Source organism: Pempheris klunzingeri, chromosome 8, assembly GCF_042242105.1.
Source record: "Pempheris klunzingeri isolate RE-2024b chromosome 8, fPemKlu1.hap1, whole genome shotgun sequence".
Classification (NCBI taxonomy): Eukaryota; Metazoa; Chordata; class Actinopteri; order Acropomatiformes; family Pempheridae; genus Pempheris; species Pempheris klunzingeri.
Window position 1 is genome coordinate 23818781 of NC_092019.1, and position 20767 is coordinate 23839547.

Consider the following 20767-nt stretch of genomic DNA (forward strand, 5'->3'; position numbering starts at 1 on the left):
CCTCAACTTAAAAGCAAAACACACTCATGCCATTTTTAACTGCTCCATACCTTCTTGAGTTCTCAAATTGAGTAATATTCCATGTTTTAGGATGACCAGATGGGCACTTAATGCTGACATATTTTTGTTATCGCCTCAAAGCACCCCAAGCACATGGCAACGCCATCAAATAAGCAAAAACAGATTGCCTCTGTCTTCCATGTCTCTCCTACATCCAAGCCTCTGATGTGCAGAGAGTGTGCACTGACACACAGGAGGGAAACAAATGTATATCACCGTCATTTGATTCAAACCCCTGTATCCGTCAGTTCTCTCTCTGTGGTTGGCATTTCATAGAATTTAAACACCCCGAGGGGCTTTCAGAGTTGTTAGCCTGACTTTGGTGCACAGTACCAGCAGGTTACTCAGACACGGAGGAGACACTGGACATCAGCTCGGCTTTGCCAGAGAAGCTGGCACTAAGCACCTCCATAAAAAATCGTCTTGAGCTCCCCACTATTATCTCTGCATTCCACCGGAGAGAGAGCGGTGAGCTGGCAGGTATCCAGGGAGAGTGAAATATTATCGTGGGAGAGCACATCAAGACAAGCTCCGCCAACATAACGCTTCCACTCAGTTCAGGGGGTTAAAAAGCCCCAGAGCACGAGCTAAATGATAAGGGCCGCTGCGCCGCGCATTAGACAGATATGAACTCCACTCCACTCCAGCAGGTGTGACTCGCTGGAAGGAAGGCGGCTGGCACCGTGGTGGTCCCGCTCGCTCTCTAGCTTTGATCATTCCCTGCAGTTTTGTGGGCTTGCACGCCTCCACCGGGAATACAATTTATAGAGTCCATTAGATGTTTATGGGACATGTGTAAATCAAAGGAGAGTCTGCACAACAGCCCTGACTCACCCTTTGTTCTTTTCATTTTATCATCACACTGAGCCCGCTTTGAGCAATCATTTGTCATTTGAAAGTCAACATTTAAAAAAAAAAAAAGGATTAATCTATAGCGTGGGAGGACCTAAATGTGTTTTTTTACTGCTTTAAAATCCCTCTGTGAGGTTTTCTTCTTAATGACGTGCCAAATGTTCCAAAACAGAAGAGACTCCTAAACAGCGTAACAATACGTATGTTTAGATTAGATTAGATCAAACTGTATTATCAGAAATGTGTCTCTGAAGTGATGTTATTGTCACCTGTTTTGATCTTTTCAACCTTTTTGTTTTGTGGTTGGAGACAATGAGACAAGCTGACATGTATGTTATTGCCTTATTGAGTTGCTGTGGCTAACACATTAGCAAACAGCCTGTTCATACATGCAAGCAGACGCATAGCAGCATTAGCACTCATTTGGATCTGGCTCTAAAGCTGTGAAATGCTTCGTCCATTCAGTGTCAGGTAGTTGGTGTACAGTCATAGTTCATCAGAGTGGACCAGAACAGTAAAGGGGGGGGGGGGGGGGGGGCAGCATTAAGTAATAATTCTCTGGGTTCATCATTACTAGCAACAAATTTCACAATACACACATACATTTGATCCATTGTTATTAAAGAATAAATTGAAAAGTGCTGCTTAAATTAATGAGATTCTTTATTTAATGGCAGTTTGATATTGTTCCATCCCTAAATGCTACAATGAGCCTCAGCTGCAATTGCTATGGAGAGGACGCTGTAGGAAAGTCTTCGTCAGTAAAAGGGAGGAAACCAAACAGGAACCAAGCACAACGCTATTCACTTCATTTATTTGTACTTCACTATCTGTAAATGTTTAGATGTGTTTGAGTCAAAAATTACCGAAGAACATCTTTGTACTCTGACGGTGCACAACCTTTATACAAACAGCAATGATGCATTTTTCCAACAGTGGCTTAGGTTCAGGAAAAGTCATCAGATCTAATGCTGAAAAAACGTTTATTTTCTTATTCCTTCTGCTGTTAAACACCACCGACAAAACACAGGTTTTTCACCCTTGTGACAACAGGAGGGTTAATCTCACAACGGCAGACCTATTTGAATCATAAACAGCAGAGATGCGAATCAGTGCCTGAGAGGTCAGGCGAGCTCAGGAAGTGCTCCAGCTGTCACCTTGCATTGCCATGCAGAGAGCAAATGAGGTTTTTCCTTCCACAACCCTGGCTGCACAGAAGAACTCCTCTAACATCTTTGTGCCCTGTGCTTCGTCAAGGAGCACATTTCCATTACAGCCAGTGATGTTAACATTGACTTAGCCAGGGTGGGTACACATCGAAATGGACTGTGATGCTGTCGTGAGTGCAGACTGAGGCCTGTGTGTCACTGCTGCTGCAGGACTACAAAGCAATTTCCCAGCGTGCAGATCTGTGCGCAGAATCGATAAATCACATTCCTGATTACTCTGTGGGGGGAAATGGAGTTTGTATTGTTTCTCAAAGACAAATGTAGGCTCCGGGCAAGATAGATCTTATTTTCAGGGCCAAAGAAAGACTACCCAAACACACACACACACACACACACACACACCACTCCTCCACATGGCCCCCCACTTTGTTAACCTGAAAAGTGCTTTTCCCCCCTTTCACTTTTCTCTTTCATTACACTCCAAAATTCACTTGTTCCTGTTGAGCTCTCCCTCCCTTACTCTGCCTTTTCTTCTCTGGTTTGCCCCATTTCTTTCAAGGTGGCAATTTCAATAAGTCCTCCACAATTGAATCAATTGGAAGTTGCAGAGCAATCCCAAAAGTTCTCCAAAGCTGCTTTCTTTCTGTTTCTTTTACTGTGAACTGGCCCCTTTTCGCTGCAAAGTAACTACGTGCCGTCGTCCACACATCCTTGTGTCTAGTGTTTAAAACGGACTGAGCAGCTCATCCTGACACACGAGGTATGTTTAGGTTAACAGGTCAAAAACACTTGTTGTTCTAACATTGGTGAGAAGCACCATGATTTCACAATTAGATTATTAAATAACTCGTTAAATGTTTGAAAAAACTCTTGAATTCTTTTACCTAACAGCAATAAGAGGATGTAATGAAACTTGACACACTGTTCATTGTTGTTTTTGCCTTTGGTTTAGCTTCTCTAAGTCCAAAGTCTGGTCCTAGGAGTGAAACAAACCAAACACTGAAAATCTTCTATAATGATGATTATTGTTATGTTGGATAAAGCCAAACATCCTGATTGCGCCAGATACGTTTTTATTAATTTCATCGAGATGTGTCACCGATATGTTTCCACTGATACCTGCCAAGCTCTGTGGTTCCTGGACAATCCAATGAATTCATTGCAGAAAAAAGAGAAATCAAGACACTTCATCTTATGGATGCAACAGTCCTGTGAGTCCAATGTTGCCAGAGAGGGTTCCTCTTTGTTGGTGTGCAACATTGCCTAAAAAGGCCAAATACAGAATACAGTCAAAGGTATTGGCATAGTCTCAACAGCAGGAATACTAGGGAAAAGTCAGGGCTTAACAGTTCTACAGCCAGTAAGAAATCAACTCAAGCAAACAACTTCGCAAAAACCGTCATCTTTGAATTTTTTTCTTTATGTTTTAATGTCAAAATTATAAAAAGAAAAAAAATGTTGGTACTATATAGAGACAGGATGCCTATACAGTGAAATATTTAAAATATTACAGATATGCAATTACCTGTAGGGAATTATAGGTAGGCAGGTACATAGGTAGGTAGGTGAGTAGGTAGATTGTAGGTAACCCGGTAGACAAACTAGCGATAACACCACAGCGATACACACAGACTCAGTCCAATCAATCAGTGTTGTTGGGGTGACGAAACAGAGAAGCTCTTAAACTGCTCAACACCTGGTAATAAAAACATGACTATTGCAAGACAACATGTCCCCGATGATCCTCCCCACCCTGCTCTGAACTCCAGCATCACCTCGTTAGTCTGAGGGCTCCTTTCAAACTGGAGCCTCCTGAGAGGCCTCCACGTCTCTGAGCACATGTAGTTACATGCATGAAGTCTTTTTTTTATGTCTTGAAGCCACATTTTTCTGTTACATTTCCGCGTGCAAAGGGGCTCAGCAGGGAAGGAGAGAAATAAAGAAAGGGTAACAGCCATCTTTTCATTCCCTCTGGCTGAAGACTTCCTGATTGTGTCAGTCACTCAGCCCAGAACAAGACTGCACAAAGGCTCAACAAGAGACTTTGGTCTCAGTCCCATTTCATGCATGTGTTGACATGCACACACTTCCACTGTTTTCTATTTTCCTCTGTACCACGTATGAATAATACTTCCAATAATGTGAATGTTCCTTTGATGAAGTGTGTTCCTGCTGCTGCAGAGTGTTAATGGAAGAACTGTCATCATCGTCTATAGGATCATTTGGGATTTTTTCTTTTTTTTAAATAAGGGGGCATAAATGTTTATTGAGCCCCGGAGGCACGTAAGCAAATCTGACCTCATCTCAGCAGATATAAATTGTGTGTGTGTGTGTGTGTGTGTGTGTGTGTGTTCAGAGGGAGTTCAGATGGAAACTAGCTTCAGCTTGAATTATACTGTAAATCACAAAATCTGCTGCACCCATCAACCAGCTGTTTGTTTTCTGTGCACAATTGTAATTAGAGATGTGCAACTTGTAATAAACTGCTTGGCTGAAGCCATATTGATCGTATGTGGAGGTGGAAAATAACCTTTTAGTTAAAGTTAAGAAAGGCATTCACTCCTTATTTGTTGGTTTCTTTTTTATCCTTCTTCTTTTTACCTACCTTCTTCCTTTTCAACCTGTCCTTCATTTTATCCATATCACTTTTTTTTTTTTTTTACACTGCTCTCCTTTTCTTCTATTTGTCATCTTCTCTTTTCTTTGTCAGCTAATCTGAGAGCAAAGAAAAAAAAATCCCTGGAGATTCAAGGTTTTCACTTTCTTCACAAGGAGTACTTTTACTTCAGATGCTTAAGTACATTTTACGCCCCCCCTCCTTTTTTTTGTTCTCTTTAACTCAAGTAACAATACGACTTTCCCTCTGTGGCACTGATTTGACATTTCAGCTCTTCCTCCACTGTTCATACGATTCGTGAAACAACATCGTTTCCCACCCAGCAAGCCATCAGCTGTGGGACACAAAGAAACCCGATCAGACTTACATGCTGGCAAACCGGCTCCTTTGTTGCACCCTTGAAACCAAACTTACACTGGTGTTGAAAGCGCTGAAGAGGGACTTGTGTAGGCAGCACAACAGAATGTAGAAACAGTAACTCGTGTATGAACTCCTTCATAAAGCTCCAGGTATCAGCTCCTGGTTTTACGACTGCACCGCATTCTGCTGCAGACTGACATCAGGAGCTCGGAGGAAAGTTTGAGAGAACAAGCGACGAAAAGGGAAACAGAAAGAGGCTGAGAGAGAAAGGCGAAGGGTTGAAAGGGCAAGAATGGAGCGTGTTTGTGTGACTGTGCACCAGAGAGCGAGAGGTGATTACTTTGTGTTAATCTAGTATCAGCTTTCCACCACTTGGAGGCTTCCCAGTGTATTACTCATTATCTGCAGACAAGTCTGTTAAATACAGATTAGACGGGGCGAGAAAAGGGACGCAGTATTCCTGAACTTTCTCATGAAACTCTCCTTGCAGAAACAATCTGTCTTCCCATGGGTTATCTGGGCTTTTCTCCGTGATGTCCGCGCTCTTTCTTTTTTTTTTTTCCTTCATGTGTGTGTTTTTTTGTTTTTTTCACTCTCATCCAGCTGTGCTCCATATTTCAACCACTCTTTCCAGCAGATTTTAAATTGAGCTATCCCCGTAATTCAAAAGAAGACAACAACTCTGAGGCTTTTATCTGTCAGGGTTTTTCCTGAGTCAGTTGTCGTATTTTTTTTGATGACCTTGCTGATTCAAGCCACACCAGGCCACATATTTCCTGATAATTACTTTCTACTTTCAAAAAGAAAATCAATAGATCCATATGAGTGTGCACATGAGTCCTGGTACAGTAAGTGCACATCGGGTGAGTGCTCCATTTAAAAGGTAGCGCCTCACCGATCACAAATCCAATAAGGTCTCTGTAGCCGCATGCTACCGTTGCATTTCCCAGAGCTGTTTACACCAGTTATCGATACTGGAGAAATGGTCAGTTAACTCAGAAGACTGTAGTTCATGTCCTGTGCAAAATCAAGTCTGAACATTTAGTTTATTTTTTCAAACTGCCCGTTTAGTTTTAAGGAACGATCGTAGTTTGAGTTAAAATAAAATGCGTTAGTTGCAGAAGGGAAGTTACACTTCTGCAACCAGCGCAGTTATTAATAAGTACTTTCCATAATTTGTTCTTCGTTGTAACAAACGGACATACTTGAACCCAAACCTTCATCTTTTCCTAAATCCAACCACAGAATGTGACCATTTCCCAATGCTAACCCCACGTTTGTCATTACGACAGCTGGTTGTTTTTAGGTGTGCTGATAAGTAGGTCCTATCTGAAGCATTGTGACGGCAGTGATAGCAGCTAATAACAATTAAATGGGCTGATAACAGTCAGACTGGGTGTTTTGAGTGTGACACAGTGTAACACACACAAGTCATGGGGAAGTGTTCACTGGTGCACCACACTTTTTCTCTATTAAAGCCAGACAACGATCTTTCCACAACCTTCACCAAGCTGTCGATGTCTTAACTCTGGAAAAAGGTTTCATCAGGCTTCAGCTGCTTGTGTTTAGGGATCCAACTAATGATTAATTCTATCACCAAATAATCTGCTGATTATTTTTGGGAAAATAATCAGTTTATCATTTGTTTTGTAAAATGTCTTCTAATAGCTTGCTTTGCTGATTGGTTGCTAAATGGTTGTAGCACATAGTTGCAACTGTTGCCAGTTCAATTCCTTCCAGCAACCTCTGTTGCATGTCATAACCACCTCCCACTCCCCGCAGTGTACTTACTGTCCAATAAAGGCAGAAATAAATAGCAAAAACCTTATGATGCAAAGACAAGAAGCAATTTCAAGAACAAGAACATGGAAATGTTTATCAGTGTTCAAGCAAACATGACAAACATTTCCTACATTTCTGGCAGTTGTTTCAGATTCAGCAGATCTGCTGTGCACTGACTCTCAAGTTTGAACTAACAATTGGAATTAGTTAACTAAAGTGCAATAATTGAACACTACCTCATATGTCAATATTTTACCAGTAATGATGAAATAATCATGATCAATCGGCTCAAGCACACCTTGGGGGATTTTATGACAATTTTTTTAAATTATTTTATTACAAACTCTTCATTACTTCATTTTCTATCTCAAATCTTCACATTTCGAGCCTTCCCACTTAATTCCAAGTCCATGTTCAATCTTCCTCAAGAAAAAACTTCCAGAAAATTGCTGGCAAACCATTCCAGAAATTACAAATGCGTGAATAATTCTTCACCAAATGCCTCTTCCAGAGGTTGCACAACAGAGCTGACTTGCATCAACACTATTGCCATGAGTGCAACATGCAGCATTGTTTGCTAACAATTGAGAATTTCTCACAAAAGATGCACCGAATGGCATTCTTAGCTCTTAATGTAAGAAATTAAAGTTTCCAAAGAGACACTCCAGGCACGAGCACTTACCAAACAATTCAAATAAGTGTTCATGTTTCAGACAGAGCTGTTGCATACTGCAGCTGGACAACTAGGATCCCAACTGCTGCTCAACATCTTCTGTGACACACTGTGTTTCTGTGCTTCAGTTGCAAATAAAAACAGATGTGTATGATAACAAGGAGATGAGTAGCACTCAGCAGCCACATTCCTCAAAGAGAAATAACCTGCTTTCGCTTTTTCAGCTTTGGTCTTGGAGACTAAAGACAGACTTTGTCATTAAATCTTGAATATGCTAACTATCTGGAGAGTAAGTGCAATATTACAGTAATCACACATTTCACATCATTGCATCTGTGCACTTTTGCATTACTAAAAGAGAAATTATATGGTTTCAGAAATAGAAATGCACCATAATGGTCTGAGATCAACACAGTATAGTTTCTAGCTTGTATCCATTGAATAAATGCATAATACAACATACATTTCTGCCACAGACAGATGAACTCCTCTTAAGCGGAGTGTCAGCACCGTTAAACATATTCCCTCTGGCTTTAAAGCTTTAAAACCACAATTTTAATCAGATGTTTATGAGTTAGAGGATTTTATGTAAAAAAAAGAAGCATGAACTGGAGGTTGCTGCACAAAGGCTGCTGCTCGATCTTGCTGCCTCACAGCTAAAAACTGCTTAACGTATGCAGCTTTAGATAAACATGTCTCTAAATCTGAACATTTTAGAGATATGTAGACATTAGTAGCAGATATTAGAGGTATGGAATCCTGAACATGTGGAAAATCACCTTAGAAATACAAAGTCAGGTCATATGTCCTACTCAAAAGACTGGTATCAATCACAATGACCTTAGAGAGCGTCGAGCAGCATCTGAACGGCTGTGAGCAGATCACATGACACGCAAGAGACTCACTCACCGTGTTGAATCCTGGGAAGAGGCGGATGGCTGAGGCTGTATCCAATGGAAACGGGAGAAACTGCTTCATGGCCAGTGAGGTCTGGACGGCAGGCAGGGTGGGACGCACCAGGGCAGGCATGAGGCCATTCTGACATGTGTTACCTGCAGGGGGGAGAGCAAAGGCAACATGTTGAACTGCAGACAGCAACAGAGACAGAAGCCTGAGCCAACACCTTTCAGTCTACATTGAAGAAAGCTTTCAGAGTGTGCTTGTTTGGTCTGCGTCGACTGTATCATAATGTCTCTTTGCGCTGCGTAACATCTTATCTGTGTTAGTGATCTATTTAAATATTTAGCACCGGCCTCACCACGGCTGCCACTGCACACATCCCTTACTGTAGTGTTCTAGTGCTTACAGTGCAAGTTGTTTTGAGCGAAGTTAATGCCAGGAGTAAAACCAACTGCTCTAACTTTTTTAAGTGGGCTATAATTCATCTGATTGCATGGAAATCCCCCAAATCTCCAATTTGGGTGGTTTTAATGCTTCAACCCTGGAAAAACACTAAATCTCAAATGTTTGGGAAATTTTACTGCAAAGTTTTTATCATTTTATTACAAACTTCTCATAACTGAATTTTCTGTCACACATTTAGGGGACTTCCAGGCTTTTGCACCCAGTGCATAATGTTTGACAAACTTTTTGTCCAATATTTGTATCGTTTGATTTCATGATTATTTCATGAAATTTGTATTTTACTCATTCTATTAGAAAGTCCTCACAGCTTCCTCTATCTCCAGTTTGGAGATGTCTAAGCTTTCACACTGCATGCTTGTGGCAAACATAACTCGATATTAACCTGTAAGCTTTTTCAGAGCTTTTCAACTGCATCTAAGCTGATGAAGGTCTAGTCAGTGGGCTTCAGTTGCCTCCTGGGGCCGGGAGGCCTGGTTGGTTTGGAGGATGAAGTTGTTGAAGGGTAAAGCTATAAACTTTTTTGGCTCTTTGCCAGGGGTTGGCAAGCTAACGGTTTTCACTCTTAGGATGGGCCATGCCTCATCCAAACCCGCTGTGACTTGTGACACAGCATGATAAAGGACAGAGCGTATTATGAAACAATAAGGCGTGACAAAAACCAAGGTAAAACAAGAGTGAACCACATTCACTCGATGGAGAGCGTGAGAGGGTTTGAGACCAGCATTCAGTTGGCTTTTTTCTTCTTGATCAGAAAGTGACATACCCTACCTACTTATTAATACTTCCAGATTTTTAAGTCTGCCTTATCTGGGTTTCTAGTTCAAGTTGGTATTCTTACGGTTGCTGCGCTCGACAAGTGTGAGAGTTAGGCTTCCTGCACTTGTCTTTGTGACTAACAGTAATACCACTTGGAAACACTGGGAGGAGGCAAGTTAAAAACAAAGTTTAAAAGTTGTTTGTTTTCATGTTAAAATAATTTCAACACTTAAACCACCACCACTCAGCAATGTTGTTGGTGACAAACTGGCTGCAGGCTTGTGAATTCTCTGAATTCAATTTTTGTCTTGTAATCACAGTCAGACGCGAATGATGTACCGACAACCACTTGTACAGGCAGATGATCACTGTGTGATGCCGTGATGATGTTTATCTATCCAAAACAGATGTTCTCATTCTGAAATTGTCCCTCACAAATAGCTGATGTGGAATAGCTGCAGCAGGCACAGTGTGTCTTAAGAGATGATTCAATGGCAAGAGAGGCCTGGCCCACACATCTCTAGGAAAAACAAAAGTAAATACTTCACTTTTATTGTCATGTGAGCGCGCCACGCCAGCAGAGCGCTTTATAAACCACCAATTGGAAACAGCACAGGGCTGATTTCAACAAGGCGGGATAAAAAAAAAAACCCGTCACAGCCTTCCAAAACATTAGGAATTAAAGAAGCCATTTCGCAAAGCTGTAATGAGAACCAGAGGGATGATTTTTTTTTTTTTTTTTATCGCTGCACATTTAACAACAGTGGAACTCTGGGCCAGCATGGCTCTAAAGTGCTGGCAGATACAGTATCAAACCACCGACTTGAGACAAATAAAAACAAGGTTTGCCACGTTTCGGTCCCATGGCTGTGGTGAGGGGTAAATAAAAAACAAAAGTCGTAAAGACGAGAAGAGAGGAGGGGAAAACCACAGACTGTCCCCCTTCTCTCACTCTGTCTTCTGTCTTCTGCCTCCAGACGCCGGAGCGCTGCCATCTGTTGGAAAAAGAACACATGCTGTCTCTCATGTGGAGGCCCGTCCTAGGCCCTACTTTTGCAGAGCATGTCCTTCTGTAGGGATCATCCAACCGTGCCATCTCCCGACGTGCCGGCCTGACGTCAGCCCACAGGCACGTCTCACCTCTCGCCTTGGCCAAATCCACCATTCATAGGCCTGACGTGCACCGTCAAAACAGCCCGTTCAAACACACCAGGGCTGATGTGTGGGATTAGTCTGCAGCGAGCTGAAGAGTGACACACTGAAATGTGAATTCGTCTGATAGGGTCGTGTTTGGTTTGCTGAGTGATGAGAGATTTAATCTGACATGTCCAGACCACAGCTGAAGTCTGGGAGTTTTTTTTTACATCACACAGAGGTGAATCCACACCAAATCACACAAAAGACTTAAGAAGTTTTTCTATTGTCACAGTGATTGGTGGATGGAAGTATTTAGATACTTTGGCAATCCAACTATTATAAAACATTTCAAAACAAGTATATGTCCTGCATTCAAAACTGTAGATGTATTTTTGTATGTTTCACTATATTTTATGCTATATAAGTTTTATTCTTGACCTGCTTCTCATATTGAGGGTAATTTAATGTATAACAATGCACCAAATTGCACGTTAATCAGTCTACAGCTATACTGTGATTCACGCATACGTGATGTGTAACTACAGAGACTGTGTGCTGGTGACCTACACCCGTTATTCTGTCCGAATGGGTCCCATGCAGACACAGGCGGAGCACTGAAGCTGTTGCATGCTAACATTTGCTGTTTACCACTAAACATGTAGAGCTGATGCTGATGGAAATGTCATTAGTAGTTTAGACGGTGGAACCGGATGAAAAGTAAAGATACTGTTACTATTCATTTGCCTGTGAACCAGATGAATCTGCAAGCTCATGTTACATTTATCCTGGCAGATGCATCAGGGTTGCGATCCCCTTCAGACAGATTTCAGCCTGTTTATTCAATAGAGAGCGATACGATGTGAACAACCAAGATGGCTGCTGCTGATGTGTTCCGTTGAATATGATGTCCGTGTTAAACAAAAGGAACGATATTTTTCCTCTAAAAGAAGACTAAACAACTGCACTTAAAGCTTTTGACGATAAGATACATGTCTGTACTTCTGACAGGCTTTAGTAAAAGATCGCTTGGTGGTTGTACGTCCGTCCGATTGTATCTAGAGACATTTTGGTCTGTGCCTGTTGCCCCTTGGTGATCAAAAATCAAGTGAGGGCACATTTGTGAATTGGTCTGGCGATGGCAGGCTAACGATACGTCCTAAGGTGGAGATGATTGAGATATTTCAATCTCGACCACTGAAGTAGTGGACTGACTGACATTGTGCAGTATTGAAAAAGTCAAAAAGGAAACATTGCATTGTCACTTGCAGGCCAGACTTTCTGTGCACCAAAGAAACAAAAATGACAAACCAACATATCCGGATGGAAATGGTGTTAGCATTATGCCAATATGCCATTAGCGTCCAAATCCTAGTAGCTATAGCTATCAAATAAGTTTATTGGGGTAAATGCGGTAAAGTATACTATCATTTATGTACGGTAAATTGAAATAAAGTACAAGAACCATATATTTGTACTGAATTAGTGCGTTTGAGTAAATGCACTCACTTCTTTCAATAAACACCGTGTCACTGTGGATCACACCTTCCCAAACCTCACTCTGTTTGAGATATAATAAAGTGGAATTGCTTTTCTTGTGTGTGAGAGGCAACGCAACAATGGCAAATCCAGCAAACATGCCTGAACACAAAAGCACATTCCTGCCTGCAGCAGAGTTTCAACTCTTGTAAGTCTGATCATCTGTCACCACCAGCAAAAGGCCACAATATAAGGCAGAGGAGGAAAAGGGGCCCGTGGCTGCTAATCTGAACTTTAACACTGACCTTTGCGTGGCACACTGACTTCAAGTCACTCCAGCGCCAAGACAGAAAAAGCCTGTTACAGCAGGCTCTGGCAGAAAAGCACAGATGGCATCCGTAATTCACTTTGTTCACTTTGTCAGAAGTGTCAATATTGGACTTGAGTTTTGCTAAAAAAAGAAAATATTTGAGTTCTGTCGACAGCTTCTAAAATTTGACTCCACTGGCAGAGTGCAGGACCCAGGTGGGCTGAGTCTCTCCAGCTGACACTGTCATCTACTTTGCATCGAGGGTCGTTCAGGAGAGTCACTCCACGCTGAAAGGTCAGCAGGGGACAGTCATTAAAATAACTACTCTAAGAATGTGAGCAGCGTGGGAGTTAAGCTGTGGAAAAAAAGAAGAAATTGCAGTTTTGTCTTCAGGCTGGTCTTATGCTCTATTTTTCTGGAGCATTAACTGAGATGATCAAAATGTAGTCGAAGCCAAACAAACAGAATACAAAACGTCATTTGAATGAGGAGCCTGGTGATATGTGTATATAATATTGCCCCCTCTGTTCCATCTCCTTACATAGTGAATGAAGTCTTGTAGCTGGGCGAAGACTCCTCACTAAGAGCTTCTCATGCAGCCGGTGACAGCAAGTATGTGATGGTTAAATGTGATATTTATAAGTCTTTGAGGTTGTAGCCACAGATTTATTTTAAGCCAAAGCTACAAACAGTGGTTACTTTCTATCTGCAGCTCTCTAACAACAAACCTGAAACCAACTTTTCATCAGATATACAAACAGAATATAAATCATTAAATAGGATGTGATCATGGCCTGATTACCCACAGCGGCCTGCGGGAAAATCAGCTGCCGGGTGTCTTGGTTAACTCTCTCCACTCTCATCTGAATGAGATACAACAGGCGGATGTTTTCCGCCCAAAAGGCTCTAAAAACCCTCTCTGTGCCACCTGCCCAGCACCAAATGTCAGACTAAGTTAACAACTACCTTGTGAATATTTAGCAGAAAGAGAAATATATTTAGTGGAAACAGAGCCAGAGCTAGAAGGAAAGTGAATTGTTCATACACTCCAAAGAAATGCTAAAGGTGCTCCATGTCTGCTCAATGTGGAACTATTTTGCTCACAGTTTAGTCATATTTTCACCTCCATAATATGTCAAATGTGTGTGATTGTCAGTTTCTGTCAGAGTTCCTCCTGCAAGAGGCCAAACAACACCAACGGAAGAAGCTTTGAAGACCTCGCCGTGTCAGTTATGCTGCAGGGGTGCATATTCTGAACATGATTTTAATTAATTGAATTACCACAAGCCAGTCGACACGCTGAACCTGGGGCTGTTGGAGATGCTGTTTTGTCTGCTTTGCCCAGAAGTATAAAGATGTTGAACTGAGATCAGATCTGACTTCTGGAAGTATTTGAAACAGATCAGAATTGATGAAAGTTTTTTACCCACTGGTCTTTGTTTATCCATTCCCTTTGAGGCTGAGTTTAATGATGCTCCACATACAGTAAGAGACGGTGCGAGAGGCTCGTTGGACAGCGTGTGTGTGTGTGTGTGTGTGTGTGTGTGCGCTCGCTCCAGACTCCGGCTGTCCTCTGCACTGCCCTTCCTGAAAGATTCACTTATCTGGGCTCAAGCGTTTTTACTCCTGCGGCAGTATGTCGAGAGATGCAGAGAGTAAAAATGATGTCTGGAGGACGCCGACTGGCATTAATAATTAATCATCTTGTGCTGCTCTCCTCCACCCTCCACCTCCTCTTACTGTCCTGGACCTGGCTGCTCCTGCTCGATAAGATCTGTCCAGAGAGTCCACACAGGCGGAGAGCCTTAAAATAAAAAAGATCGCTCTTACGCACCCTTCTTTTTCCCTCTGCAAACATAAATCCAATTATTAGATAAATCTGAAAGCCATTGGTATGCTGATGAAGTGCCAGATGTTATTAACACCTTTGTGTTTTCATGGAGTTTGCTGATTGTATTCTGTGACCCTTAACATGCTCCAAGATCAGTGCTTCCCTTCAAGCGAGGAGGATAAAATCATTTCACCCCTATTAAACTGAACAAAGTGACTACAGAGGGTAGATTTAAAACACTCCCCTCTTTTGAAAGCAACACTTTCACTAAATTTTCCAATTAACCTTTACAGGATAAGCCCCGTATTCTTATGACATTCCATAAATCTCGCCAGCGTGTGGCATTCAGCACGAATTTGGCTCCAAGCTACATAACACACGCCGCCTCCGTCCCCCTCAGATTAGCATGCTGTAGTTCTTACAGCTGTCATGAATGTAGCTCACTAATAAACACAGCTGTCTCTGAATCAGATCCAACAATCACTTCCCAGGCACTCTGTAATCTGAGGTTAACCAAAAAGACGTTTACGTGCTGCTAAACGCTGACCGCAAAGCAAGACACACCAGATAGATTTCCTCCGGGCCTTCGACTCAACAACACTAATAGCTTGTATGATTGCAGCACACTCTCAAGGCCTATTAGCCTGCTGGGTTACAGTTCTTTCACTGCCTGGTTTTGATGTGTCTGGACAGCTTTCAGACATTTTACTTTTGATCTATTTGTTTTTTTTTTTTTCTTTTCCTTTCCAGTATCTTGTTTTGACAAGGTCAGGCATCGCGCAGGCTCTTCTTATGATCCGTCACCTGATATTAATCACCTTAACAGAAAACGTGTTCCAGTTAAATAGCAGCGATGCTACAGAGCTGCTGAACAAACAGTGTTATTAATCTTTGAAGAGATACCATCTATTTTCTCCGTGCAGCGCAGTTGTGCACTCAGGATCGCATTCATAAATGTTAAAACGATGCACGTCCTGTACGCAAACAGTGACCTTTACTCCTCTTGTTCTTTGTTTTACACTCAGCGGTGGAGATAAGACGGTTTGTAGTACTTTGTCTGGCAAAAACCCAGTCAAAACAGGCATCAGCGACCACAGAAACCTGCCTTCGCTGTTCTTTGGTTGAGGGCCAGGAGGCTTCTCCACTTTCACGTCTCATGATTTTGGGTTAAACGAGGCCAGATTCCCGACCCATCCATCCAACCAGACCTGCGTCACCTTTATTTTCTCTTTGCTTCCCAGAGGCTGCACACCTGACCGACATCGGAGTTGGATCTGGAAGAGCTGAAGCTGTCTCTGCACCTGACAGCTTATTCATTTATAAGCTCCCCTCACTCATTTCACCCCCCCACCCTCCTCCTCTGTGTATGGCATAACAAGAGAAAATCCTTCTCGCTCTTACAAGCCACGGTCTGTAACTTCAGATCGCTTTAATCCCCGGGATAAAAAAAAGAGTCTTTCATTTAACAAATCACCCCCTCAGAACTCTGGATCCCTGTGTAATTATTCCTCCTATGTGACTGTAAGCCAGCCGTGAGAAGAGCACTTGACGAGAAGCCGCTCGCGCATTAAGTCTTCCTAAGCCTCCTCCACTCTCTTTCATAAAAACTAATGGAGGAGGCCTTTCTCTAAATTTTTCTAAATATCCTACACAGAATATTAAGTGGCTCTCGAGGTTGGCAACTCTGATCTTATTCGGATTCCTACGGACAGTCAGCTGGTCAAACAGCCACGATGAAATCCAAAGCTTGGATTGTGAGCAGCGCGGCCACCTGGGATTCAGTCCAATAAAGCAGAACATGAGCGTGAGGAAAGGGGGTTACCTGGTGAGCGGCTTCATTCAATATTTTTAAGAGCCCTCAGTGTGCAACTTCACACTTTCTGTCTTTTCCCTTTTTTTTTTATTTTCTGCCGTAACAGCAGCCAGCTCTCCGATCCATCTTTTTTAGTTTCAGAACAAGTAACAGTCAGACTGGAACACATTTACATTTGGGAGAGGGAGAGGGTGCACTTGCATTTGACTGTGATAAAGCACACGCAGTGAACGCTCACACACACACACACACACACACACACACACACACACTCACACACACATAAAAAAGCAGTTCTCCTAGGTGTGTAACTTCACACTCTTTTCCTTTAATGGAAACCAGCACCTCTTTCTGTTTGAGCTCCAAGTGTCCAGAGCGAGTAAGAACACACACATTTTATGCAAAAGATGATGGGATCTGGACAGACACACACATGGGGATGAGATTATGCGTGTAAACACTGTACAAACATAGAAACACAAACTCACCAAAGAACATGCTGCTCTCCATAGCTCCTCAGGCTCTGGGGTGTGCTGTATTTCCTCTCTTGTGCCCTGCCAGTGTGTGTGTGTCCATGGACAGCAGCCTGGGCATGTCTCATACACTCCTCAGGGGTGTGTGTGTCTGTGCATGTGTGTTCAATCCAACAGCAGCGTCAATAGCCAGTCTGCATGCTGCACTCTGCACGCCGCTGCTGTCTGTGGAGCTCCGTATCTGCCTCTCTCTCTCCCTCTCTCTCCTCGTACTGGTCCTCCCTTGCCTGTCTCGTCACCTCCCCTCCTCTTTGGCTCTTCCCCCTCCCTCCTCCCCCTCTGTCTCCCTCCTCCTCCTCCTCCTCCTCCTCTCTGGCCCCTCCACACGCTGGATCCCTTCGCCTCTTTCTTTTCTCTCTCCGAGGTGTCTATCTACATTTTCCAGCAACAGCCCCTTCTCCACAAATGCCTCTCTTTCTCTCTCACTCCTGCTCTCTCTTTGTCTCTAGGTGTCTCATCTTTGTTTTATGTGTCAACCAAACCTCTCTCTCTCACTCTCAGTCCCTGCTTTCCCCTGCTGTCTTTCCTTTATTTGATCTTATTCCCCTTTCCCTGCTTCCATCTCCAGCTTGCTCCTTTTTCTTACTGTTCCCTCGCTCTCCTCTGGTTCTTTCTCTTCCTTATCTGTCTCTCTGTTTCCACCTCGGTAAATATCTTTGCAGTGTGTTTTTCTCTCTCACTGCCTTTCTTCACTTACCCCTCTTGTCTCTTATCATTTTCTCCCGTTCACTCAGCACGCTTACATGCATACAATAAGAAAAACCTGGTTGCTGGGAGAAATCAGGTTATGCTGGAAACTGGGCAACACATAGGCAGTAGATACTCTGTATCAAAGTCCTGTTTCTGTCCTGTTGTTCAGGGGTTCATAAAATTTAGTATGAGAACAATGTTGAAAATACAGCGAAGTGGGTGGTAGGCATTCTTCTTTTTGACTTTTAAAGCTGCACTGATCCATACTTTTTTAATGCGCACAGGCATTTTGTGGGGCTGTTGCTCTAACTTGCAAAGCCTAGACAGAGATTTTTCCATGGCAGCATCTTCAACTATATCCATCTCAGAGTTCTGTGGACGCGCCCAAAATAACAGGAGCACACAACCTGTCTCACACCTGGTCCAGGAGACCAAAAGGGCAGGTGCTTGAGCACCACCCGGGCCTTCTGTGTATGTACGTGCCAAATGAATGCTAAGCGTATCTGTTAAAAGTGTAACTACACAGTTGCGGGATAACACATTCACCGTGACAACTTAATGAGGTGATAATACTGTATGTCAGTGTTGTGTTTACTGCTTGTTGTACTCCCCCCCCCCCTCCCAAATAGTCAAATTAATCAATGCAGGAATAAGGTGGATGAAAACATCAGGAACAACAAACACTGTTTAATCAGACAAACAGAAGCACCTTCCATCAGCATCAATACAGCCCTTGTCAAATCAAAGAGTCTGGCTCAGTGCTGCCAGCGGTGGCCGAACTGTTTCTAGTTTAATTGACAAAGAACTCAGGCGCCATCTTTAATTTGACATGATTTGTATTGGCATTACTGGAAGATACATTTTTCTTTCTTTTTCATCATCTTTCTTGAAACCTCTGTATTTTGCCACCAAGTATTGCCTACCATGCAGTGAGTTTGTATTTTGACAATAGTTGTATCTTCAGCAGTCTTCCTGAAACACATTTTATGAACACCTGAGCATTCTGGCTGTGGGGAACTGTGGTAAATTGTTTACTGTGTCCATAGTTAAAAACCACCAGGAAAGCCATGAGATTCCTCCCCCAAACCCTTAGCTTGGAACCATGGTTACTGATTTAAGGAGTTTTATTTCAAGGTTTTGTGTGTGTTTGTGTTTGTGTTGGAACTGATGACGTCATGACAGCACAGGCCCTGTAGTGAGAGAGCAAACCTTGTTTCCTGTTTTTCCAATACTCAACTGTTAAATCGCCTCATTCAAGCTTATGGATGCTTCTCTGTGTTTTAGTCAGAATTTAAATTCAATTATTTTGAAACATGGATGCATCATCACATGATACTTTCTCAGTCTGAAGTCTGTCGGTTTCCCTAATCGCCTACAGCAGTTTTGGAAACCTGATTGGAAATCAGATTAGCGCAAAAAGCTGACAGTAACGCAGTTACTTAAAGTGCACTGACTGATTCGGTCCTATTGTCGTTCTCTCTTTCCCCTCTTACACTTCCCTTTCACCCTTTGTTGATGACACTGTCTCTTTTGTTTTCTCCCTGATGCTCACACATGCATTCCCAGGCTGTCTTTTAGTTGCATTTCACTCCCTTCTGTCTTGTTTCGCTCTCACTTAGTCACCCTCTCTCTTTCTTTTCATGATTCTTTTTTTTTTTTTTCCTCTCTGGCTGGTTGTAATCAGACTCAACAGGAGCTGATATCAGGCTGCTGCTGCTCTGCTTCTGCAGCCATGAGACACTGCTGCTGCTCCCCTCTATCTGAAGCCTTCACAGAGAGAGAGAGAGAGAGAGAGAGAGAGATTGTACAGAGACAGATAAACAAGCACATTCTTAAATACTAATATAAATGCACACATGTACACTGAATGAAACCTACAAGCTAAAGATGCTCAAGACACTTGAAGACACAAATAGATGGAAAAACACAGACACTATGCCAGCAAGCTCATATACCCACTCAGCCCGACACACACGCTCACACCCACACACACACACAGATAGACATGCATGCACCCATTCGTATCTCTGCTAAGCACGGCTGCAAAGCACACACTAATGTACACACAAAAAATGATACAGTTGCATTCACGCGTGCCCCCTCATCTTGTGCAATGCAAGGAAAATATAAATTACATATTAGATTATATATAACTTGTGAGTAAATGAACCTGATAAGAAAATTCCCAGTTTTGGCTTTGATTCACAGCCACAAAATGAGCACAGAAATAAACGTCTGGTTGAAGGAACTCACACTTTGTGAACCTGGAAAAAAATAATCTCCTTTACCGTGACATATTTCTTACCAGCAGCACAAAGAACTCTCATAAGAAATGTCTTCGAACAATGCTATGTGTCGTCAAATGACATGCCAGGGTTTTTCCAGTTTGGCCTTCTGTTTATCTTGTGGCTTACACTGTGAAGGAAATGTAATCATTAGAACAAAATGCTGATTACATAACAAGCACAAGCTGAGAGCTGGATAGATTGTGGCATTTCATCGCTGCTTTCCACCTGGTATGATATTTACAGCCAAGGAGGTTCTGTTTTTGATGCTGTTTGTTGGTCTGTTTTAAAGCGGGATTAAGGAAAAACTACTGGCCCGCTTTTCATCTAACTGTAGCATGGGCCAAGCAAGGGCACATTCAATTTTGGACTTGTGAACAAGCAATAATATTGATTGAATTATAACAGCGGTATCTGTGGCGAAGTGAATGTTGGGGCGTGACTAAACCTACAACAAAACATCGTCTTTTGACCATGTTGTTGTAGTTTTACAAATATATCCAGACATATATTGGTTGTGTTTGCACATTTGCATATCATAGACGACCGGACTATCGGTTTTGGCAGACGGCTGTGACCTCAGTGCCCATTATTTTTCATATCGGATGGATTTGTCCTGTTTGTCCACACAAACTGAGCAATTTGTAAGCAGTACTTCATACTTTTATTATTATTTTTATCATTATATTTTGGTCTTCTAGCGGAGTCACGGCATGCATCAGGGAAGGCAGCAACACTGGATATTCCTGTCCACGCATACAGAATTTCACAACTGTTTTCAGCTCATTTAGCAATCGGGTCTGAATATGCAAATTAGTTAGGTATCGCTGGCAGACTTATAAACAAACCCTGCACGTAATGCCATGGATGGGCATCACTCATTTTAAACTCACTTTGGTGAATCTGGGTGATTTTTCAACTTGTTGCACGAATATTACTCTTAAGAAAGTGGTCACGTTGTGTGGATTGCATTAACACCTGGCTGAGATCCATTCACAGTGTGAGCCAGGCCACCTCCAAAAGTGGTGTGTTGCGTGCATTTAGACCTGGAATTAACA

The 20767-nt window shown here is 42.5% G+C and overlaps 1 protein-coding gene across 1 annotated transcript in view; it reads right to left on the reverse strand.

Moving 5' to 3' along the window:
* The window catches only part of znf385d (zinc finger protein 385D), a 72934-nt gene extending 56024 nt beyond the window's left edge, over positions 1 to 16910 (reverse strand). Inside the window, exons 1-2 of the mRNA XM_070835552.1 lie at positions 16690 to 16910; positions 8423 to 8565 (exon numbers count right to left, since the gene is read on the reverse strand). Of these exons, the coding sequence (XP_070691653.1) occupies positions 8423 to 8565; positions 16690 to 16711 (165 nt within the window). The 5' untranslated portion in view covers positions 16712 to 16910. The remainder of the gene's footprint in view (positions 1 to 8422; positions 8566 to 16689) is intronic.
* Between the last annotated feature and the right edge of the window lie 3857 nt (positions 16911 to 20767).